Raw genomic sequence first — 25,959 nt, 5'->3', positions numbered from 1 at the left:
TTGTTTCAATTGCGATTGACAATACTTCCCACACATATTTGCTAATATGCCATGTGGCATATGTTATGTCATACAAAAATGCTTAGTCTCCCAGTGAACATTAGCCTATGCAGTTTTACCACCTCCAGTTCTCGTCATTTCTGAACACGCACAGTAATAACTTGTATAGTTTGACACTAAACCTGTATCGGACGAAATAATGATCAGACACAAACCTGATGACTTGGTAAAGATAATCAGAAGTTCTGTTGGAAGAAATGCTATATTGGTGCACCTCTGTTCTGCGTGGGTTTCTTAAAAGCCCCCCACCTCTTCAGACCTACCTCAATCCCTAGCACTCCATTGTGTCCCTTAATTCTTGTCACCTTTTGTTTTATAGTACTAGTAGGGCCTATTCATACTATGTAGCCTACTTGTTCACCTTTTTGTTATTTCGATTTGCTTTGCTTGAACCAAATGTTGAAATTTTTTATTTAGAAAGCATGTTGTTTAGAAAGGTGGTATTGATGTTTGGTATCCTAGGTTCTTTGAAGTTACATTGTTTTCTCTTTGTACTATTTTATAGGCCTATGTGACTATTTACCCTGTCGTTTGTTGATTATGGTTAATCCCACACTCTGATTTCGCACTTGTAAGAGTCGCTTTAGATAAGAGCGTCTAGTGCGAAGTGCCTTCAATGTAAAGTGAAACCTGACGAATCTGTCGAAGCAATTTCATTTGCTCACATTTGTGTATTCTAGCGACGCCAAGCTAATGACAACTGGCACCTGAAACAAACAACAGGCCTCACCCTGTTTCACCCACAACACAATCTCACTCTTCCCTGAGATGTTTAGACATGGAAAGTCTGTCATTGATTATTAATGAATTAAGATGAAAGCTCATACCACCGGACTCCAATATGTTTTTCCATATCAACAGTAAATTATAGTTGCAGGCGCAGCAATAAAACAAATGTTTTGTTTTTTTAAATGTGCATTTTTAAGGTGTATTGTTCAGGTTTATATGGATTATAAAAACACGTACAGGCCAGTCAGCCAGCTGTCCCCCTTCCCCCATTCCATTCTGCACTCCTGCCACAACTGCATTGCATTGAAAACACTAGCCTACAGACAGACAGGCAACAGTGAGACAACAGACAGCTAGACCACCATACAAGCATTTTTATTCTAGTAGCTTCATATACATAATAGCCTAATAACAATAATCAACGCGTTATAGATATGTATAACTCCACGTGGCCCATGCCGTTTTACAAATGCGAATGGACCCCGGGTTAATTTGGTTACGTTCACAGTTCACACTCAGTTGGAAGTTTTGGAACTTATTGAATAATAAAACGTTATGGTCGAGTAATACAATGAATTAGCACATCTGAGTGGTTGAAGTATAGTCTCGCTCTCGCACCATACACTAGAAATGTAGACCCTGGTGTAGGTAGGACACCTACTGGTTGACGAGTAGTATTTCTCAATATCATCAGCTCAATATAATATTCTACTCTAGCCATATCGGAATCGGAAATGTAATATTTTGGGGGTGAAACTGTGTGGCCTTCTTTGATCCCTGCCTAAACTACTACAGTGTCTCTGTGTGTCCCGGGAGGTAAAACTCGAAAGGCTGCCTTTACAAAAGAAAGGCCCCGGTTTCCACTGTCGTTTTACTACACACTGGGCGGATCTTTTCATTCATGGGGTTGGGGGGGTGTATGCCAGTCAGTCACACAATCAGAGAGAGATGTTTGAGTTTCCATGCGCAGTGTGAGTCAGTGACGAGTCGAGGGGAGGTAAGCAACACGGACATTATTAGGCTACTTCTTCTCCTCCACAGTGGCGTTCGATCATTCCCCCCACACGGGCACACATTGTTTTTTATGATATTTGATCGACGAGGGACGAATCCGGCGTACCACAGACTTTTGGTCATGCAACGCGATTGATTCGATTTGAGGAAAGAAGGCAAGTTTTCATAATACCTGGCTGTAGTTACGTAGTAGAGGAGGCGGCGATGGATTATTCGAAGGCGCAAATGGTGAGTCGGCAACGTTTCCTATCGAGTTTGTTACAGTAACAAAGCCAGGGGGCGATTAATCTCTCAAGTTGGACTGGTTTAGCAGCTTCACGAGGAATATAGTTGTTTTTCTTTTCGATCATATGTGGCCCAAGTAGTTTAGAATGTTTCTGAACACGAATCTATGTTACTTTGCAAATTGATCAGTTGTTGATGTTTTCTTTTGAACTATCGTTCAAGAAGATTTTGGCCTAGCTACTGCATTCTACATGTAACGTTAACTGTTCGATTTTCACCTTTCATGAACTTACAAAGCGTCTTAACGGATGCTGTTGTACATTCGTTTTCTTAATACACTCAGAAGAATCGTATCGTAGGCCTATAGTAATCAATTTAACGTCGCAGCCACCAGTTTTGTTATTATTCTTAAGAAGATTCTTATTTTTGAATCGTTATTGTATTCACCTTTAGGCTATTTAGACCGGTGTGTATCTTGAGGGCATATTTAGAAAATGTCTATTCAATATGAATTTATTTGCATACAAACCAAATTTGCCCACGATAGTTTGTATTTGTAGGCCATTTTGCCAACTTCAATAAAACGGGAGAGAGTCAATAATTAGATTACAGGATGTCTTTTGTTTGCCCATGGTTTGCCCACAAATAAACCCACTTCTCTTCTTGTCCATAGTCCAGCCTATCCCAGGAGAGTGGTATAGGAGGACCACCAGGGTGCCACCAGGGGGGCCCGGTTGGACTGAGACTCGGGGCTGTGATGGAGCACCTCCAGAGGCAACAGGAGGCCAAGCTGGGCATGGAGAACCTCCAGAGGCAACAGGAGGCCAAGCTGGGTATGGACCTCCTTCAAGCTCAGCTCCTTTTCAGCAAGCAGCCTGCTGCGGCTAGGGCCCCCCCTGGATACAGGTCGACCTTCCTGGGCAAAGGGGCCGATGGCAATACTCCTCAAATGGGACAACAATCCATGGATGGCAATGTCAGCAATATGGATAGTGGAGAGTTTGATTATATGAGGGGAGATCACTCGGATCAGGACGACGATGATGAAGAAGAAGACGAAGAAATTCCAGAGGATGACGATGCCGATGACGACGACATGGAGGAAGGCGATGAGAACAGGCTTCAGCAGCATCAGGCCTCCATGATACCTAGACACCCTCAGGTTCCTGATGCCCGCTTCTCCCTTCCTCCTTATCCCTCCTCGGCCTCACCTGCAAAGCAACTGACCACATCTCCTCCAGCCACTGTGAAGCAGGAGCCAGTCGCTGTGAAACAGGAGCCAGAGGAGACTGACCTGCCCTCTCCAGTGGGCCAACAATCCTTTGCATCGCCTGGTGGTCTCGCTGACTGGGGCTACGATGAGGTGCTTAAACAACAGGTAAGTCCAAACATATAGTTACAAAGTGCATTACAGACAGGTTATAAAACAATAATCATACAAAACATCAACACAACAAGACATCAGAAACAATAAAAATAACATGTCATCAAAACAATTAAACAATATATAGGAAAAACACTTGGCATACAGATGTGTTTTTAAAAGCGTTTTGAAAGAAGACACTGACTCTGCTAGTCTTAAGAGCCATGGGCAGGGAGTTCCAAAGCAAAGGTGCCCGAGCTGCAAAGGCCGCAAATTTGCCATTGACAATGAAAGGGGAATTCAGGTCAAATGTCTGCTAAATCTGGTCCCCTCATGTCTCAATATTTGCCATTGACAATGAAATGACGCCAGAATTCCGCTAAATATGATGTAAATTAATCATCAAAACATTAAACGCCATTGACATTGAAGGGAGAACTTACGTCATATGTAAACAAGCAATTCCGCTAACCAATCACATTATCACACCACCTTATGTAGCAATGTCAAATGTCCGCTAACATAAATTGATGTACGATGACAAGAATGCCCCTCATTTCACACAGGAGTGATTTAAAAAAAAAAATGCATTTAAATTGTCTCAAGCTTATTTGTATTCAAGTTGTAACACCCCCATATGGCCCTGGCTGGTATTCTCATGCCATTTCAGACTCGAGTCAATATATCGTCCCATCTTATTTACATGAAGAGAAAGGTCATTTCCAGTATACCTCTGTGTGTGTGATCTCAGTGTTTACTTGTCCCTGCTGGGAATCCTGCACATGGCTGCTAACATTCAGGCCCACATGTGGAGGAAGGAGTGTGGCAATTTGGCACAGAGCCCGGCAACAGCATTGGTGTTTAACTCAAGTTACCTCCTTGTCTCCTTCAGCCGGGCTTTACCGTATTACTATGTCCCTCATTTTGAGAACACATGTCTTGGCACTGGCGGAGCTAATTGGTCTTGGCCTCCACCCAAACCTCTCTCTTCAGAGGAATCATTTGAGGTTAACAAGTCGTGGCTTCACCGTTTTTTACATGCATGACATTGAATCGACCAGGGCCGTTATGTATGTTGGGGTACACAGGAAGTTTTTTTTTTAGGGGAGCTAGCCCTTCCTATGCCCAACTTTCTGTGTTTGTATGAACACAAACATTGGCTTGTGATTTGCTGATCACAGATCACCCCACAGCGGTGATTTCATTGGCTGAGCAAAGTACACATTGAAGATAAAAGTGATGACAGAAAGTTTCACAGAAAGAAAATACAACTCTTTGTTTTTTACATTTTCTCCCACAACTCCTTTCCCAATCCTCCCCACCCACCCACCCACCCTTTTGTGATGATTTGATTGGCTGAGCACGGAATGTGATGTATGACGATAAGAGCGCCCCTCACTTTACACAAGTGAGATTTTTCTCAATCAGAATCTGAATCAACTTCATTGTGATTTACAGGTGTAAAGAAGTGGGTGACATTCTTTTGTGTGTGCAAGCTCCATTGTTGTTTTCAGGAAGAGAAAATAAAAAGAAGGGGGTGGGGGGGGGGGGGCAGGGAGAAAAGAATCAAAGAGACACATGTCGAGAATAATGTATAGCGAATACATGTATATAGACCAACTTACAGTGGTTATACAGTACGGCTAGTAATTACTAGTACTCAAACTGTGTGTGTGTGTCCTTTTCATATGGAGGCTTCTCTGATTGGTTGTACTGTATGAGTCACCCCTACCCTGGCCTCTCGTCTATACATTGTGATTAATGAGGCCAGTGGAATCGGACAGAAGGACAGTGGTGCCCGTGCTACTATACTGTATATCTCGGTGTCCTGCAGGCAGCTACACAATTTGGATTGTTCATTTAACTATGAAAGGACCCCTGAGGGGCCAATATAAGGGGCCAATATTCACACTATCAAAGTGAAATTACGGCGTTAGCTTGTGGTAATTTAGTATTTTATGGAGACGGATGACCAACAGGCATACAGTGCTCCAGGAGTTACCTTTATTACTTTATTAAGTAATAAAATGTTCGTTTCAGTTTCATGTTCTTACCAAAATGAACCAATAAAGTTTACTGTATCTTATCTTCTAGGCTTTTTCTGGGCAATAAGGCAATAATACAGGTTATTGCCTGTTTTTCATAGATGGTATTCATAGATAGAATTGTCACAGTTTTAAATGGAAAAGGAAGCATCAGACCATGATGTGTACAATATTAGTTTCAATAAGCATTTCAGTACTTAATAGTTTATAACCCCACCACATTCATGGCATTTAAACATATGCCCATTGCCTTGATATTTAAACCCTTGTAGATCCATAATAACCAATCACTGCTGACCTAGCTGTATCTCATTTGTTCTCCTTGCATTATTTAGCTGTTGCCTGGCAACACTTAATGGTAGCTTGACTCAGCTCAAAGTAATCAATAGATTCCACCGCTATTAGGAATGCTGTGGGAATTTACTCCTCACTCCATAGCACACAATGCATTCAAAACTTTAGGAAATGCAGTCAAATACAATGTTACTCATCCTTTTAGGGATATTATGCATAGAAGTGAACAGTGGATTGACAGTGGATGGATAGAAGAACAAGTGGTACAATGTCTGTTTCAGGTCAAAACTAGGCATAAATAAAACCCTAACCCTGTGCAACACAATCTGTTTCAGCACAGCACCAAGTCTGGCTTTTTATTATATAACGATTGTGGGTAGAAAAGTATTTAGCAAAGAACAGGCAGTGAAGCCGTGTTTGCCGCGTCATGCATCTCCCCCTACCAATCACTATTCTCTCTTTGACCATGTAACAAGGCGTTCTAGCTCTGGTCCATAGTATTAAAAGGATCCCTGGCTAATAAGACAAATTATATGCCTTAAAACATTATTCTTGCCCTCTACAACTACAATAAAAAATAAAAAACACCTTCAATATTGTATTTCTTTTAAAAATAAAGAATCTTTCACTCAATAGGAACGGCTCCTGTCACAAGTTGATGATGTGGTCTAGCCCTATGGAATGTATGGAGTCCGTATGCTAATGAAAAACAACTTAATACGTCCTAAGGATAATAGCATCAAAGCAATATTTTAAATACTTTTTATTAGCACGTGCATTGCATTCCATATATTCCATAGGGCTGGACCACACATGGACATATGACATCATCAACTTGCAACAGGAGCAGTTCCTATCGAGTGAAAGATTTTCTATTTATGGAAGAAATATATTATTTACAGTGTTTTTATTTTTTGTTATAGAGGGCAAGTATAATGTTTAAGGCATATTTGTCTTAATTAGCCAGGGTTCTTTTTAAGAGTTCTCCTTAAAGAGAACTGGATCACATGGCCTACAGTTCATTAAAATGTACAATATGTATACGTATAAGTGTGTTTTTGAAATGCTGTTGACCAAACTCAGTAATGACTTGACTGACCAAGGCTTTACATTTAAGGTTAACATAGCTATTTATAGCATTGCGCTAGTTCTCTTTCCTAGTTGTGTTAAATATAGATAGACAGAAGCTATTAAATTGAGATTTGTGAGTGGGTATGACCTCTCATTCTTTTATTTGACTGTAATTCACATCCTTTCTCTTTGAACTGTACAAAGAAACATATTGAACAATTTGATATGCTGGACATCTATTGTTCACGCCCGCAGGCAACTCATTCATTCCCTCTCTGGGCCAGTAGAAACCGAGCGCTGTTGGCTTGTATTCCCGGCACCAAGACTCATCAGGGGGCCAGATCATTTTATTTGACTCTTAAATTTGGATTAAAAAAAACTTCATGCTCCCTGTGGTTCCACTGAAGTGCTGAGAGATAATTTCATTGGACAAGCTGCACTGTAGCTCATTACCAGAGGTAGCATTTTTATCCTTTACTTTACTTAATTTTGTGTACTTACAATGTGACTATGTGAGTCCAGATATGCATAAACTGACCACTGAATTATTAAGCATATATTCTATTTCTATTCCCACTAAATTTTAGTTAATTTTAGTTCTTTACAAACCCAAACTAATTGAACTGATCCCTGAAAATGATCTGGGCTCACATGGTTAGATTGCTGAATGTGCTGCGAGCAATTAACTGAAGCCTCTTTGTTGATAGATCCACAGTAGGTCTCCCTGGCTCATCAATAAGAGGGGGAAGGGTTTTTATTTTCACTTGATGACCAAAAGACCGGGATGTTTATCTCCCTTCTCTGTCAATAGGCCTGCTGCTGGGGGGGCAGTTGCAGTGCCTTTTATTAGAAAGGCTAAGCCACAAGCCATTTGATGTGTCAACAAATCTATCACCAGGGTGACTGTTTTTGTATGTTTTGTGTAGTATAACACTCCAGTGTTGGTGTGTGTTTAATTATACATGGTTAATAACCGAATACATGTGTTTTTCAGAGGAAAAATATTGAAACTGCCTGACTATTCTAGTTTCAGCCATTTGAAATTAGTTCTGCCTGCACAACAGCCTTTAAATTGAGTGCAAGCCAAGCCAATTCTTCTATTGGCTAGTTACAGTGTACTTTATTGCAGCTGGACTGAAATGGCATCATTATGAGCCCCAGTGGGTCTGATCAGGTTACCATAAACCATCTAGCAAATGGAATAACGTCTTTAGTAGAGCACAGATTGACGGATGCTAAGAATGCTAGCGGAAGTGTATGAAGCTAAATAAACGACTTAAATTTTGAAGCAACAAGTAGAAACATTTATTATTCAGCGTTGACTGCAATGCAGCAAGTGGCATGTGAGAAGAACAATAAACGGGTTAAATGTACATTACATCATGGGACTACTTAGTACTTATTGCTCGTAAAAGTACAGGGCAGGCTACAAAACTTTCCCAGGTATTTTATAATCTTAGCTTCATTTTAAACATCCTATTGTCTTATGTTAATATTAATATAACGGCACATGGGGAAATTATAGCTCGTTAATGGAAAATCACAGACGGAGCCTGTGTTTGCAGTTGTTTGAAGTGTGACACCCCCAGTGAGGCAGTCAGGGTTGGTGTTAACAGCTGATCAAACCCTTCAGACAAGATCAAACCTGTGTGATTTTTCTTGCCACAGTCTCAGGGGCGGGCTCTCTTGTCCATGAGGGTCAACAACAGCCAATGAGTTCTCTGAATAGACAGGATTTTGACGCAACCGACCCAACAAAGTGCTCTGATCCAGATTTTGTGATGCATCTTCACTATTTTTCCTTCTCAGTACAAGCAAACGCTATAACAAAAAATGAAGTGGCACAAACTCAAGTACGCTAGCTGCTTGTTCCCCATTTTGTGTTTTACTTGATTGGCTACCAAATCGAGGGACGTCCCAGGGTGCTCTCATGAATCAAAAGATACTGAATTTGTTGTGAAAAGTCATCATCGAACCTGTTAAATTTGTCACCCCTGAATACTTTGTCACCATACAACAAATGGAAGAAATAACTGATCTCAAAGCTCACAGTGCACCATGATGAGTTGTGAGCTTGTAGATCAGCCGTTTCTTAATTTAAAAAATAACACTCAGCGCTCTTATCGTACAAACATCATCGCCGACTTCTTACTGACCGTTGAGAGTTGAAAGCCTCCTATACAACGTATCAATGGGAATTTAATGTTTATGTAGGACAAAGTTTGTGCACACACGCTAAATGCTGTCCAGCCTATATCCAGCCCATCCTATGTCACATAGCGCCCCTCAAAAATAAAATAAACAAGATTGTTTCAAAAAAATCACAACGATGGGAACTGTGAAGTGAGTATGATGATAAGAGTGAGGCACTCTTTATCATCATACATCATCTCATTCCGGCCAATCACATCCTATCATGTATGTCCAGCTTTTAATGATTGTGTTTACACAAACACTCAAAACTGGCCATAAGTTTGTGTTTTCACGCACACTAAAAGCTGGACATAGGAGGGGCTAGCCTTGCGTCCCTCAAAAATCAAATGTATGTGCAAAATATGAGACACCAATGTGGTCTAGGCAGAAAGATGAGTGAGATTCAGGCACTGCAATCCTCAAATGCGACATGCTGTCCTGACTAAACGTTGTATAATGTGTAACAGGCATTAGACTGGACATTACAATGCGTCTCAGCAGGCTCCTTCCACTCTGTTACACACACTGGTCTCCCACTGCTCTCCCCTCACATTCTTTAACCTTAAACTGTCACATAGGATGTGCACAGGACGGGGTTAGAAAGGGAGGGATAGTGGCTCATGTTAAACTGTGTAATGAGTGTTGTGCTTTTCATTAATACTCTATCTTTTTTTTTGGAGGGGTGCTAGGCTAGCACCCCTCCTATGCACAGCTTTGTGTGTGTCTGTAGCACGGAATGTGATTATTTGATTGGCTGATGTATGGTGATAAGACGCTCCTCACTTCACTTGTGATATATATATATATATATATATATATATATATATTACCGGTATATATTTTTTACTGTGCTTGGGGTTCAATTGGCGTCTCGTCCCGAATGTATATTCTGCAGACACGAGCTGTAGAGCTTTTACACCATTGGTTCCAGCAGTTTTCAGCTGAGACCCAAAAGAGAAATTTGATGGCTCCCTGGGACCCAAACTAGTGAAAATAACCGATCTACAAATCTACAAGCTCACATGTTGTGAGCCTGTTTCTTTCTTATCCGTTGTCTATGAAAATTCTTATATATTTTTTTGTCATTGTATTTTTCAAATACGTTATGATTTTTTTTGTGGGAAACTAAATAAAACTAAATAAAAGCGGATATATTTTTTACTCGTGATCCATAAAAATTGGTCCGCGACACACAAATGGGCCCCGACCCTCTGTTTGTGAAACAGTGGTTTACACCAGTGCAACTACACCAGAGCGATCCTCACATTGACCAGCTGTTCAACCCTCCAGCGTGACAGTGACTTACTGTTTTTTACTGTTGGCAAAGGGAACAGGTTCAGACGGAACAGGTGGGAAGCGCAGATTCCTTACACCGGTCAGTGTTTTTGTTACTGATAAACAAATTAAAAACTACGCTATGATGACTAAAACTATGACTAAATATATACTGTCAATTTTGTCAACGGATTAAAACTAGACTAAATGTTAGAGTAGAAGAAGTCATTTTACGCTTGGTTGCTTGGTCACAACACGGCGTGCTGCGACACGTTGTGAGCTTGTAGATCTGCTATTTTCAGCATGCAACCAACCGCAAAATCTGCCATTACAACGCCATCAAGGCCTGCAAAACTGTATTTTTGTCGACAACAACCAACTGTCGATTTAGTTGACTAAAATCCTATGCTATTTACAGACTAACTGTAAAACATTTCAGGTAACTAAATTATGACTAAAACTAAATGAAGTTTCATTCCAAGGACTAAAGCTAAAATTGAAATTTGCTGCCAAAAACAACACTGCTTTCGGTGAAATCCTCAATGTTCATTTAAGTCTTTGAAAGTGTAAAAATGAAACCAAATTCTCAATGGGTTAAATTTTTGCACTCCAGATTAAATGATACACTCGAGGGGCTGTTTACACCATATTTTGGGTGTAAAATTTCAAACTCTAAACCATGTTAGTAGTCTGATTCTGTAATCATTTTTTGTCTGTGACTTTTGCGGAGGGCCGCTCTTAAGTCTGCTCGAATGCAGACTTACATGATGGGACCAAAGTTTGCTGTATGCCATTAGAATGCCTTATTCTATCTAGACTACTAACGTGGGAAAATTCCTTTACACCCAAAATATGGGTGTGAACAGCTTAGTGAGGATTTTAATGTCCATTGTCCTTGAGTGAAAAAAATCCATTTTAATTACACCTACTGCATCGAAGCTGCTGTGAAATGAACGTTCATACTTGTAGTAGTCTATTTTTACATTGTTTTGTATTGGATTTCTTAATACTGCAAAGTAGTATCTTTAGCTACATCCTATGTGTGACAGGTGCTGTACAAATAGAGTATTATTAGTTAATCATTACAATGTATGCATTTAGCAGGCGCACTATCCAGAGCAAGATTGTAGTAGTGGTTCTCCATAGTCGGCAAGCAGGGTAAATGTTCAGGTAAATGGGAGTCGGAAAACAATGAAGTGCTAAAAGTAACTAGAATACCAGGTAAACATTAAACCTAGTATGTGTTGAAAGCATGTATTGCACAGCATGAATAAGTAACCGACATACACCTGCATAGTATAGTAACTAGCATCTATCAAATATGGGCGGTGAGGGGAGTGCGTCTCTAGTTCTGACTCGGGGGAGGGTCATTCCACAGCTTGGGTACTAGAGGGTGAAGTGGCTTGGAGAGTTGGCCAGGGTGTGGTAGGCAATGTAGGGCCATATATCTACTGTGCTTAGCTGATCAAAGCGTTTGGAAATGGCTGGACAATGTCCTGAAGGTAGGGAGTGCCATGCTCTTGATTGGCTTGTAGGTAATCACCAGTGTTTTGAATTTGATGCGGGCAGAAACCAGTTAAGGGAATGCAGATATGAGAACAGTTTTTGAAAGGTTGAAGACCAGGCCTTGCATTCTGTCTCAGTTGTAGGGGTTTCAGAGAGCGTGAGCGGCAGACCACCAAGCAAGGAGGGCTTTGCAATAGTAAACCTGGAGTGGGGGTCAATGTAAACATGAGTAGCCTATCGTCGCCATAGACGGAGCACGTTCAAACATACACAGAATGTGACTCAATAGCTTGCATTCGAAGTTTGTGCAAATGGCAAAGACAAAGGCTGCAAGGTCTAATAACAGAACAAACTGTCATGAAGTAGCGTATGTTGCCGGGCACATGGTTGTCTACTCCCATCCCAGGCCCACAGTGGGAGTTGGCAGTAACGGGGACTGTTAGAAGGTTGTCAATTTCTCCATGTCCTTTCTATCTTTGTGATATTGATGCACTAGGAATTGAAGTTTATTCTGCAATCCAATGTTGTGTAAGACACTGGATGAGAGTAGTGTACAGTACACCAGCTGAATGTCTTAAATTGTCTGTTTACAGAAGGCAAGTGGAGGCTGGACAGAGGAACCTGAAGGTGGAAAAGCAAAGGGTGAACCATCCAGAGACTTTGCCAAGGTCAGTTGTGTCTTGATTGCATGGAAACAAATGTCTGAAATGAGTAGACCGTATGGCTGGGAGATAGTGAATTGATGATATTTGTCTTAGATTTTTAGAAACTTATCATTTATGTGGATATGATGACCATTGACAAGGAAAAGACCACATTTAAGTTATATCACAATATTATGATGACCAAACTCCCAGAGAAATATACCTAGTAGACTACTTGAAACTTGTTTAGCTTGTCACTGACAATAATTCTTCCATCTTAGCTTTATGAACTGGACAACGACCCAAATCGGAAGGAGTTTCTGGATGAGCTGTTCATCTTTATGCAAAAACGAGGTATGTCACAAAATGAGGCCCATTGACTGTATACTTGCACTGTTGTAGACATTTACATCTGAAATATGTTGCTGTCTTTCATTAACCAACAAACATGTTATCATGTAGTCCAACCAGTGTGCATGTGAACATCTTGAGATGCAGCTCGATTGACTGACTGTCTGACTCCCTCTTCTCCACATGACACATTTAATAAGACCTCTACTCATAACAGAAAGGCTATCAAAAGCATTTGTTGCTGGGCAGAGGAACCCCCCCGTGTGCGTGCGTGAGTGTGTGTGTGTGTGTTCATCTTAAGAAGTAATCTTATTCCTCCAACTTATGTTGCCCACCCCTCATTAATTGGCTTTATCGTAGGGTTGGTGGGATAAGCTGTCAGTTCTTGCTCGGGCAAACTGGTCCTAATGTGAAAACCCTCCCCCAACTCTAAAAGCAAAGTGATAACAGAGCAGAACTGTTGTAGATTTATCCCCTCCCCCATCCATCTGAAATGAGCTTCATTAGCAACATTCATCCGCACAGATTACACTCTCTGCAACGCTTGACTTAATCTTAGACTCGAACCCACAGGTGGACAACCACATGCATGCATACAATTGCTTGCATACATACATACATACTGTTGTTTTCCACCATTTTGCCAGTTCTGTGCTATCAGAATTTTTTATTGGGAGGGTGGCCCCTTGAGATGCAGCATCTCGTTTTAGACGGGGTCCTATACACACAATTTAACAACATTACAAACGGTGCCAAGTACACGGTACAAAAATGCATATGTGCAACATAACTTATAGTACAAATACACATACAGGAAAGGTACAGTTAGCTTGCTATTGTTTTTCATGAAATTCAGAAATATGGTAGATGGCTGTGAGGAACTGAAGCTCACACTTATTCGTCAAAAGACCTTTAGATATCTCGATGAGTAAATTATTATGATTTGCTCTATACACCTTTTGGCCCTTTTTTTTTGGACACGTCAAAGAAATCGCATTTCCTGGCGTCATCTCCAGTCTACAGTAGCTACGCCATGTCAACCACACTGCAATGAGCAGGTTCGGGCTGACCTAGGGCCTGGGTAGAATCTAATTATAACCCACATGAGAGAGCCCATTGGTGATGATTTGATTGGCTGAGCACGGAATGTGATGATGTATGATCACTTCACACAAGTGTGATTTTATTTTATTTTATTACTTGTTAAATAATTTCAGTCATCAATTTTTGTATATTGCGTATATCTTTTTTTCCTTTTTGGTCTTGACCCGGTCTTATAGCTGCTTGCTATATATATATATTTATTATTGAGTGCTTATAAATGTAGCTCCACAAGCCTCCTTCCCCCGTCTCTCTCACCCACACACGCTCACAACTACAGACGTGGGGACGTGGGAAGCATTACATAATGTATCATTGTGCCATGTGATGTGACGTGTCCGAATGGCTGTTCTACTGTCGCAACCACTTGAACCTGCTGAATTCTGGGTTTCATAATATGCAAATAATATTCTGTGAAAATAGATAGTCATTCTACACTACAGGGTCGCAACACTACACGTCACAGCACATTGTGAGCTTGTATGTTGGCTATTTTCGGAGAAGAGATTTGCTGGAGATTAGAAGAAAAACAGGACGCAGCCAAGTAGACCCCTGGGGGGCCTACAAAGTATATATAGGGTTTAACGGTAGGGTAGGGTAAAATAAGTGTTAAAAAGCCTCCATGTCTCTCCAGCTTTTTATTATACAGAAAATAAATTTTCAGTTCGGGATACCAATTTGATCCAATCAGGATAGAGAACGCGGTCAAGATTTAGATTATTAACCCATTTTGGACGGGAACCCCTTTTGGTGTTAGCATTATGTTCTGCTTTAGCTATAAAAAAATAGCAGATCTACAAGCTCATAGCTTGTAGGTCTGCTATTTTTGAAAAATCAAAGAACGACTGACAGAAACAGCTTTTTCAGAAAACTGTTCAGAAAGACATCAATTTGAACTGGAACACTAACACAAAATTTCAGCTACCTGGCTGAAATTTTGTCACTTACCTGAAAATGTTTTTTTCTGATTACTAAAGAGCTGAAGAGAAAGGGAGACCCCTGTTACAGACCCCTGTTACCCCTGCTGCAAGCTCATAGCGCGGCACTGAGCTTGTAGCGCGGCACTGAGTGCCGCACTACGAGCTTGTAGATCTGCTATTTTTTTTAAACCCGTGACAATGTGGCCCAAATCTTTCAATATGTATTCTGTCATTTAGAAGACTTTTTATTTATTTATTTCGATGTCCGGTCTAAATGGTTTAAACACGAGGACTGTAAAATAGGCTAGCTAAATCATTCAATTGGAGCTGAGCAATGTACCACCCCCCCACCCACCCTTTTTTCATTCAGGAACTCCTGTGAACCGTATTCCCATCATGGCCAAGCAGATCCTGGACCTGTACAGGCTGTACAAGCTGGTGACGGAGAAAGGAGGGCTGGTGGAGGTCATCAACAAGAAGATCTGGAGAGAGATCACCAGAGGACTCAACCTCCCAACCTCCATCACCAGCGCCGCCTTCACCCTCCGCACACAGTGGGTGTCTTCTTTCTAACTAACACTGTTGAATTAATGCCATAATATTTAGCCATGAAAAAGTATATGTTTCAAGAAACTGCTAAAAAAAAAAAAGAGAAAAAAAAAAAAATATATATATATATATATATATTACTGACCACTTTTCTTTGCTCTCGTCATAAACTTTGGGCTAGCTAGACCTGCACACATTTGGACAAATCTCTCTGAAATAACTGAAACATTTACATGGTAGTAATAACAACAAACAAAATAAATTAATACATAATTACATAATCGATACAAATGCCAGTGTGTGTGTATATATAATGCATAATTAGAATGTATTTAACTATTTATTCAACTTTATTAAAAACAAATTTCCCTTTCACTCTTTTGTTTTGCTTTTTAAGAATACAATGACCTTTTTAATATTTTGAAAGTTTTAAATGGTTCTCTGTTGGCAGCTCACAACAATATTGATGTATTCCCTCCCCCCTTCCACCTTTTTTAGGTATATGAAGTACCTGTATGCGTTTGAATGTGAACAGAAAGGCCTGAGCTCTCTGGGGGAGCTGCAGGCCGCCATCGACAGCAACCGCAGGGAGGGCCGACGCCCCAGCTACAGCAACAGCCTGTATCGCTTCTCTGCCTCCCCCACCACGGTCCCACACAGCCTGCTGGCCTCTCCCAAGATGCACACCCCGCCGGGTCACAATGGGCTGAATTCATCACACAGACCCTCTCTCAAGAGAACCACAGGTGGGTGTCCGTCCGTCCGTGTGTGGGTGCGTGTGTGTGTGTGTGTGTGTGTGTGAGTGAGTGAGGAGATTTGTATTAAAATAAGTGTCCTTTGTTTGTTTTCGGAAACATTAATTTGCCATCTTTATATTACATTAACCCCTTTGGTGTTTTAAGGATTATGTTATACTGTAGCTATTGAAAAATAGCAGATCTACAAGCTCGTAGTGTGGCGGCACCGAGCGGTACGAGCTTGTAGATCTGCTATTTTTGAAAAATCGTGAATGTGGTGCAAATCTTTGAATATATATATTCTTTCACAGTGAACATTTTTAACTCAAATATTTGCTTCTGGGAGGTCCCTGAATCAACACATTTTCAGATGGGGGTCCGCGGCCAAATACAGATAATTCTGTGGGTCCTTGACAAATATTTTGAGAACCACTCATGTAGAAACATGGGTTAAAGATGGGATGGACCGAAGTTTTAAGCAAAAACCTATTTTTGCATAGTTAAAAACACTTGTTGAGCTATATAATATCTGGTGCCAAAACATCACTGCCAAATTATGTGACTAGCTTGTGGTGACCAAACAAAACAAATGTGGGAGACTTGCGCCCTCTGGTGCCCAAGCCATGAATGATTCATGTTAGGAACCTAAATTGTGATAAATATATTGCGCAAAATACATAACTTCTATTCTGCATAGTATCCACACGTTGATGTCGAGGTGATAATGTGAAACGACATTTTGAAGAATATGTAAGGATTCCCTCTTAGACGAGTGGTAGATGTTTGGTCTCCCCTAGGTTCGAATCCCTGTTTTTGAACTGCAATCACCTCTCTCCGTAAAATGTCTGTATTGCAGCTTAAAGGGATAGATTTTTTTAAATTAAGCTGTATGAAATACTTGCCATTAATATAGTGGTTGGAACTGTATTATGAATTGATTGCCGGAGTCCTGTGGTGGGAGCTCTGCTCTGGTTTTGGTGAAATATTAAGTTGTTCCGGTCAATTTGTGGGGGTCACAGGGGGCCTAAAAGTAAAAGTAGATTAAAAGTAAATTAATCCACAAAACTAACACCACAGAACTCGGGCAATCAATTACCGGTAATACAGTTGCAACCACTATATTAATGGGAAGTATTTCAGGTGCGGACTGCCGTAGCCGTCGTTGTCAATGGAAGCCAGCAACATGAAGATGCAAAGCTGTAGCTGCACTTTTTCTTTTTTTCTCCCCGCTTTTTTCACCCTGTTCTGGCTGACAAAAACTGGTCATGTCTTCTTCTTGTCCGTTTCCATTGTTTTCAATGCATATGCCTCCGACACACATCACTACGGAGGCACGGTCAACGACCGTGTGAGCAACAAAGCGACAAATATGCTGTGATCTCTGCCGATGATGCCTTGTGTGAACGCAACATTAATCCTCAGATTTTCTTGTATCTTTTGACCAGATGAGATCTCCACTCCCATGCGGCTCGGTGGGCTGCCCAGTGCCATGGCTCTGGCACTGGGGCAGCAGCAGCAGCAGCTGGCCCAGGCCGTCACCTTGGAACAGCTCCGGGAGAAACTGGAGAGGGCCGCCGGGGCCGAGGGTCCGGAGAGGAAGATGGCACGGCTCGCGGAAGAGCAGCAGCGCTTCATGCAGCAGGCCTTGCAGCAGAACCTACTGGCCATGGCCTCTCACTTCAACCCCATGAACCTCAAACTGAACAATGGCCAAGGTAGAGCAACACGTTACTCATCCATGATTGGAGTGTTTTCCTCAGCTTGTCATGTCCTACTTTACCACATGAACCCTAGCACCCCTATTCTATTTCGTAATAGGTAAATAGCAAATCTACAGGCTTGCAACACAGCGTGTGCTATCGTTTGTATTTTTGCTCCATTGTTTATATCGTCTACTATATATGTAACTTGCTCATCATTCTTTCATCCATTCATTTTAATGACTTTGGAGTTTCTACTTAACATCAACAAATGAACTTGAAGTTATTATAATGACTTTTTTCCTTCCACAGAGAGCAAACAGGACTTGTCTCTGAGCATCTCGACCAATGGAGCGGCCAGCATCAGTGTATCAGTGGAAGTCAATGGGACTCTTTACAAAGGTGAGACATTTCAGGGTTAACCACTTAAACCCTATTGTATATACTTTGCTGACCGGGGGAAAACTCTTTGCTGGAAATAGCCGATCTACAAGCTCACAACAATGTTCCCCTAAAATGACATGTGCAACATTCTGCTGTGGCCTTGGCTTTGAGTGTGCAATCATCCAATCCAATGAGCAACTCGAAGCAAGGGTTGAATACCAACCATTTGGCCATTTAGGCACATTTTTTGGAGGCGCTACCGACACGTTTAGCTGTGTTGGTCATTACACAAACACACAATCCTTACAATCTATACCATAAGGTGACTAATCAATGATTAAAATGATATAAAATACAATACAATATAATGGTATTATTATTAAAGTGGAGAAATAATGGACCAAAGTTAAGTTTCCGAACTTCTGTTGCCGAGTTTATTTTCGGAAATATAACCGCACCTTTTGAACTAGTTAATTCAATGCAGGAACACTGAAACACCTAGGCTAAATGAAAAGAGGGTAAGAAGTGCCTTTGGCACTTTTTTGTAGAAATTAGTCCACAGGTGGTACAAAGGTAGGCTGCAAAATAATTAAAACATGATGTCTAAACGGACAGAGTAAAGGCGATACATGTCAGCATAGCGTTTAATGACTGGCTAACGAGGTGTGTCAACTGTCAACAACACCTAGGCATATAAGATTGTACTAGTATAAAAATAACTAATATATTCCGTGTGGTATTCTGTTAAAAATGAACATTGTGGCCTGCTTTTGATTTGCAATATGTCCACGTCAATTACTTAACCCATTCTGACCTGAGATCAGATTCATACGAGGTTTCCACTGGACACACACTGGTCTGATTGACCCATTCTGACCTGAGATCAGATTCTAAAAAATGTCAGTCGTTCTTCGATTTTTCAAAAATAGCAGACCTACAAGCTCTTAGCGCGCCACTCGGTGGCGCGCTATGAGCTTGTAGATCTGCTATTTTTCAATAGCTAAAGCATAACATGATGCCAACACCAAAATGGGTGCCCGGTCAGAATGGGTTAATTGCCATAAGTCATAAGTTTTGAAGCCGTTTTTCAATATGTAATTTCACATTTCTCTGGAGTTAAGGCACACACACACACTCTAAGAATGGCCTCTTTGTAAAAAGGTCACATAATACCTCTTTCTAGGAACGGCGCACGCTCTCAAATCCATGAATTATGACCTGGAGAGACTAGAATGGCAACTTTTCGCTTAACTTTTACTTAAGTGTATGTTGAACTTTAGGATGTATGCTGCTGCACCTCTCCTGTATTGAACACCCACATTATCTTTCCTCTCTTTAGGAATGCTGTTTGCCCAGAGGCCTTCTTCAGCTCCTGTGGTGTCGTCACACAACATAACCCCTGCTGGAACCAGTGGTTTCACGGCCCTCTCTACTGCACACAGCCCGTTGTCTTCATCCTCCTCTTCCTCAAAGGAACCAAATTAAGACTCCTCCGTGAGTCATGTACATCCCTAATATTATTATTTTATTATATTATTTTTTATTATCATCATCAGATAATCTTTGATTTACTGTTACAACACCAACACCTCCCAATAGATGCTCATAAGCATTGCATTAATTTGGAGAAATCACGTGTTACTCATTCAGCAATATGATATATACCATTATATATTTTTTTTGTAGTGTTTTAATTTTTTTAAGTTTGTTCTGAATGGGAGTGTAAATCGGGGTGCCGTTTTCTGTAAATGACCTCAGGATTTTCAGAATTAATCCAGTGTAGACTCAGTTAATGTTTACCGTAGTGCCTCATAGAAGCTACTTTGAAAATGTAGTGACATTCATGTCAAGGAAGGGCTTTGTTAAGTGCAACTATGTAACTGCTACCAATGTAGCTAAATCAACTTGTCAAATTCATAGAAATGGAACAAATAAGCTGTGTAGTGCAGCTAATGAAGACCAAAAAAGCCTTCGTTTTGTTATACCTCTGGCCATTTTTATATACCTCGACCCTTAAACCATTTGGTTTGTTTCAGATGGAACACAAAGTGGCCGTATGTGAAAACAAAGCCATATTTAAGCAGCAGGATGGTATGATATACAGTGTATTGTGACTGTTTTGCTGAAGGTTTGCATTTTTTGGAAAATGAATTGGGAAAACCCTCAAGTCCATGCATATTTCACACTGGCAGTGATTTGGCTGGGCCGAGGAGGATTCCATTGCATTCATTAGCCTGCATGTTGCAGTTGCTCAATTTTAATTGGAATGCAGAATGCAAGCTTTCTGCAGAAAACACATGTTGAATGGAAGTGATGGACCACTTACCTCATTTGACTTTCCAAGTTGGGAAAGTAACTTACTCAGGAATTTCTGCTCAAAACAACCAGGTTGAACTCATATGATTGACGTTCATATTTTCATGCTGTATTGCTGCTCCGTTTACTGTCTGTTATACTGTTCTGTTATACTGTACTTAAGCTAAGAGAATGTATCTTGAACGACCTCAGCCTTTTGATCAGAAGAGCATTTTGACAATTGGAACATTGAAGCGATTCTACCTCAACTCCTCTGGCGATACAATGTGATACTTAACACAGAGTGTCAATTTGTTTATCTGCTTAATTTGTGCTGAAGAATATTTGGACAATCAAGAGGTAATATCTCTCACTGGAAAAACGGGCATCTCAGTGATATTAGACACTGAAGAAAGAAAAAAAAAAGTTTGATGTCGGTTTTGGTCTTGTTTGACTGTTGTATTTCCTGTTTGGACATGACCATATAAAATAAAAGTCTTATGTGTGATGTAGGAATCTTCTTCTGTTTCTGTAGTATCTATAAATGGGTTCTGTTCCATATCCTCTCTGCAGCTTGATGATCAGTCGTGACAGGATAAATGAGCTTGAAGTGCATTTCAAGGGGAAATTGTCTGGATCCCATTGCCCACGCAATGAATTCTATAGATATTTTGTTCCTTCATGGTGTTTATTTTTTAAGAGAGGTTTTACATGTACCCTAGCTACCGATTTTAAGTGATTAACCCATTCTGGACGGGAACCCCTTCTTGGTGTTTTAAGCATTGTTTTTAGATCTACAAGCTCTGCTATTTTTGAAAAATCGTGAAAATGTGGCACCAATCTTTGAATATATTCAGAGCGGAAAAAAATTAACTCAGATTTTTGCTTCTGGCGGGTACCTGGAAGAACATATTTTCAGATGGGGGTCGGTGGCCAATTACATATAATTCTGGGGGTCCTTTCTATGTCATTTTGAGAACCAATGACATAGAAACATTTCTGAAAACTGTCATGATTTAGAAGACATTTGTAGACAACTTAGGTCTAAATAGGTTAAAGTCCCTGTAGTGAGACCCTCAGTTCCAGGTTCACTTTACTTGTCATTTCACATGTTTGCACATATAAAACGAAAATCGTACTCGGGACCAGCAGTGTATATTTAAAACCTATCAATAAAAAGAATAAGCATAAAATCCCAAAGTGCAGTGCATTAAAACTGAGCAGCATATTAAAAAAACCAGCTAAAGTGCATCTATTTGGCTAGTTCAGTAGCCTGACAGTCCCTGGATAGAAGCTGCGTTTGAGCCTTTCAGTCCTGGCTTTGAGGGAGCTGGTGTAGATGTCCTCGATGGACGGGAGACTGCTGTGGGTGATCTTCTGGGCGTTTTTCACAGGGCAGGGCAGCTGAATGAATCAATTGGTGAGGATCAATCCACACGTTGATTGTGTACATGTAAATGTCCACTTGAGAGCAGTATTGCCTGATGTGTAGAACAAACCTACTCAATGGTATTATGCATTAATACCTCATTCATACACTGGTATGTTTTTGAGTGGTGCAGCCACTCCAAGGAACAGCAATGTCCGTCCCTCCCTATGTCTGTCCGTATGGCCCTAGGTTTAGGGTACCAGTAGGGGCAAAAGTGGCGCTGTTGTGCTAGAAACCGAGAGAGAGAGAGAGTGTTGCACTGTTGCCTGTTAATTACAATGTGGAGCGTGCAAGAGAGAGACATTAGATAGTACTACAGTAAAATCTGCTTACATAATGTGAATGCAAATATATATATACTTATGTGTATATATAATATATACACAGACTAGTAATACAAAATAAATATAAATATTTCAGACCGTTATAATATATTTTGGACCAAGATGTTTACATTTTTGCATTGATACTATGCAATTTCTTTCTGAGGCTCATGTGAATTTATCTTAAGGTCACATGTATTTATTGTTGACAATTGACATCTGTGTGTGTGTGTGTGTGTGTGTGTGTGAGAGAGATCCTGAGATCCCAGTTAATTCCTGAACTGTTGTACAGTAAACCTATGACAGTGACCATACTAATGGAAGTAACAGCTTGAGGGCGATGTGGGTGATGGGGGCGGGGGACGGGATGAGAGTTTTACTGTCATGAATAGTCCATTCTATAATGCAGGTATTATGAGACTGTTGTCTCCGCCCATCCACAGTCCTCTCCTTATCAGGGAGAAATATCGCTGGCCAAGTGTTTCTGTGAACACAGGAGTCACCACAGTTGAAGTCATAGTGGATCGTCTTGGCTGTGACATGGTCTTTATCCAGATCTGATCAAGATTTTCTTTTTTCATCTGCCGCCTGGGGGACTTAACTGGAAACTGGTACCTCCTGTTATTAGCCTATGACAATACTCTTTGTGGATGACTTTACGGGTGCCATGCAATGTGCATGGACCGCCCGGCACCACCATGTGATGTTGATCAACAAAGAGGAGTGTATACGGTTATCTGGATTGCTTGGCTATGTGACTTCAGCAACACCAAGCCTAAAATGGCTTGATGCTCTCTGAAGCATTACCAGAATGCAACCTGAACTACTTGGACACTTTTGTGAGGGGCATTTGTATATGTACAGTGTTGTAGGTAACACATTATTTAGTAATATTACTTTTATGCGTTAAGCATACATTCTTCAGATTGTGTAATATAATTATAGTGGCTATGTCGAGTAAAGCATTACTTTTAGAAATGTGTTTTTTTAAAGCTTCTGACAAATTAATGCAAATTAATGCACGCTAATGACAATGCAGTCTACCTTTCACACAAAAAACTAAAAAAAAAATATATATATATATGTATATGTATATGTATATGTATATATGTATATATATATGCAGTGCCCTGCACATACTGATATAGTTTTTTTGTGACAGTAAAATGTTAAGCTGCTAAAATATCATTTGAATACCATTACTGTAACATAACATACTATGACGTTATTCTCCATTCTGTTTAGCCTCCCCTCTTCCATTTAATACTGTGCCTAATCCTTTAGCATTCCATTCAAGAGTGGTCTGTGAAACATGCACATGAAGTGATTTTGGAATGTACAGTCACTACAGTCATTACTTTTAACTGAAGGTAATATATTTGATTGTGAAAATAACTTCCCCAACACTGGATATGGAGCATGTCCTAGATCATTTCTCAAGCTAAACTCAGGAACTTGGAGGAACCATGCCCTACAATGACGAAGAGTACCCAGGCCAGCCACTGTGGCAGTCCGTGTTACTGTTCTGTTGTAAGGGTATGATCGAGGGAATAATGGTCATACTCTTCTTCTGGCTTATGTTGCAAGTTTTGTTCACCAAACAGTTAGAAGGTAAGATCTGCATCCTGTGCACTGTATTTGTAAGTATGGATATCATACTGCGTCATAATCTCAATCTGTGTTATACTAGACCAGGTTGAGGATTTCATGAGGATTTCATGAACGACATTTACACTGTATTATTTTGCTAATCCACTGCTTTGCAACGTATTGTGATGCTGGTTTGTTAATCCATGTGTTAATAATGTGGAGGTGTAAGAATGTCAGAGCTCATCACTGATCTGATATGCGTTCTTGTTACTCTGTCTTTGTTAGTTCAACTCCAGGTTCTGCTGCTGACTGGCCTGATATTGTTCTGTCTGTGTTTGATGCTGGGCTGTGTCATGTGCTGGAGGAACATGCCGTCGCCATCAGCCACCGACCCCGCGAGTCTGGCCCAGCAGGGTCCGTCGCCTGCTTCAGCCGCAGCAGTGGTCGGCCAGCAGCGTGAGCACCATGCAGGAGATATTCTGGACTATCCCTTAACCTTCAGCAGCAGCTCTCGGCCTTCTGAGGACAGTTCCGCCCCTGTGTCATTCTTTTCTCACGGCCACCCTGGCTATGAGATGAAGGAACACCCTAAGTCCCACTCACCTCTGCGTCGTCTCAGTACCCCACCCCTTATCCCACCCCTCTATAAGCCCATGGACCAGAGCCGCACTCTGCCAACGCTTCCCAAACTGGGACTGCTATCCAGAACACGCAGGATTCTGGAGAGGCGCTGCACCGTGACGGGAGACAGCATTTCTTGTGATGAGCACAGTAGACTCACTAGCCCATGCAGCTCTGCTCCTCCCGTCTTTGCAGAGGAACCCATCCCACTCACCATGCTGCACTATGGCTCCGATGCCAGCACCAGTCGGCCAGCCTCGGCGCTCAACCCCGGCGTCCACTTCACTATGGCCTTCTCTGCAGAGCAGCGCACCCTGACGGTCACTCTGCTGGGTCTCAGCGGGACCCTCCACAGGCTGGAGGATGTGTCCGTGCTGGGAAGCCTGGCTCCTCTGCGCCCCTGCCCTGTGCGCGCTTCTGCCCCCTGCAGGCTCAGCTCAGAGACCCCCACCACCCTGGTCCTGGTTCTGAGCGTGGGCTCCATCGAGGAGCTCCGGCGCTGCCTGCTCAGACTGGCTCTCTACACACGAGACCTCCCCAGCCTGAGGGGCTTGCCGTTGGGGGAAGTTGAGGTCCAGTGTAGCGGAAGAGACTGGAACGCAGATCAGCTATACCATTGCAACAAAGAGCTGAGCCCAAACAAGACGAAGGTTAAAAAGGTAGTAGAAAGGAAGGATTTCTTACTTTAATTTAATTTAGTTTTAAAGACAATTTGACACAAAAAGAAAACACAATTCATTAAAACAATTCCTGATGTCAAGAAAGTCTTGGACTTATTTCCATCAAGGTTCTTGCTATTAATAGGAAAATACAAATACACGTAGGAGTTCATCGAGGACACATCAGGTCCATCAAGATTCCATTTGAAAAGATTAGCATGGAAACTGTTGCAGAAACGATAAGTGGATAGAAATAATTGACTGAGACACATTTTTTGGTGGTGCTGACTGCTGACTGTTGCATGTCATAAAGGCTTTCCATAAGCCATTATCTGCAGCGGAAGTGACACGTTTATACTTATTGCTCTCTGCTTTGGGAACTGATACCATTTCACTACAACTCCCAGGATGCATTGATGTGAAAAGGGGTTTAGTGGCCCACCACTGGTCTTAGGTCAGCTTTTGATGCTGCTTCAGTATCAGACCCTGGCCTGCCGCATCAAAGCCTTTGATCTCAGACCAGACAACCAGGCCAACCTCACTCACATACACCACGCAGTACCAGGTAAAAACAAGCTATTTATGTCCACAACATGTACAGCCAGTGGTGGAAAAAGTACTCAATTGTTTTATTTAAGTAAAAGTATCAATACTGCAATGTATATACTGTAACATTACAAGTAGAAGTCCTGTATTAAAAATGTACTAAAAGTAAAAGTACTCATATTGCAGAATGTCCCATTTCACAAGTTCAAAATCTATACAAAATCTTTTGAAAATAGCCGATCTACAAGCTGACAATGAAGTGGTTAATGTATGTTTTCTAATCAAAATGAAAATCTCCAAAGTAACTAGTAAAAAAAAAGTTTTCAAATTATTGT

At 41.1% G+C, this 25,959-nt stretch overlaps 1 protein-coding gene across 2 annotated transcripts; it reads left to right on the top strand.

Annotated features, from left to right (window-relative positions):
• The first annotated feature begins 1,786 nt into the window (after positions 1-1,786).
• LOC310857368 (AT-rich interactive domain-containing protein 3B-like) lies at positions 1,787-20,968 on the top strand. Of its 2 annotated transcripts, none has more exons than XM_083763011.1 (9): positions 1,787-2,031; positions 2,702-3,391; positions 12,369-12,443; positions 12,701-12,773; positions 15,162-15,345; positions 15,839-16,086; positions 17,523-17,792; positions 18,090-18,179; positions 19,501-20,968. In XM_083763011.1, the coding sequence occupies exons 1-9, from the start codon at positions 2,008-2,010 to the stop codon at positions 19,644-19,646; spliced, it is 1,800 nt and encodes a 599-aa protein (XP_083619137.1). In that variant the 5' UTR covers positions 1,787-2,007; the 3' UTR covers positions 19,647-20,968. The 2 variants fall into 2 exon arrangements, with proteins under 2 accessions (XP_083619137.1, XP_083619136.1); XM_083763010.1 differs by having other exon boundaries at positions 2,702-3,406.
• The last annotated feature ends 4,991 nt before the right edge of the window (positions 20,969-25,959 follow it).

The sequence above is a fragment of the Protomyctophum parallelum genome (genome assembly GCF_964188405.1).
Source record: "Protomyctophum parallelum genome assembly, chromosome: 4".
NCBI lineage: Eukaryota > Metazoa > Chordata > Actinopteri > Myctophiformes > Myctophidae > Protomyctophum > Protomyctophum parallelum.
This window is presented reverse-complemented; position numbering and strand designations above follow the sequence as displayed.

What these genes read in the sequence shown, in the direction of transcription:
- LOC310857368 (XM_083763010.1), top strand. Translation starts at nt 2,008, where the DNA reads ATGGATTATTCGAAGGCGCAAATG. An exon ending in CTCTCTCAAGAGAACCACAG is followed by an intron (nt 16,087 to 17,522) that starts GTGGGTGTCCGT and finishes TCTTTTGACCAG; the next exon opens with ATGAGATCTCCACTCCCATG. An exon ending in CAATGGGACTCTTTACAAAG is followed by an intron (nt 18,180 to 19,500) that starts GTGAGACATTTC and finishes TCCTCTCTTTAG; the next exon opens with GAATGCTGTTTGCCCAGAGG.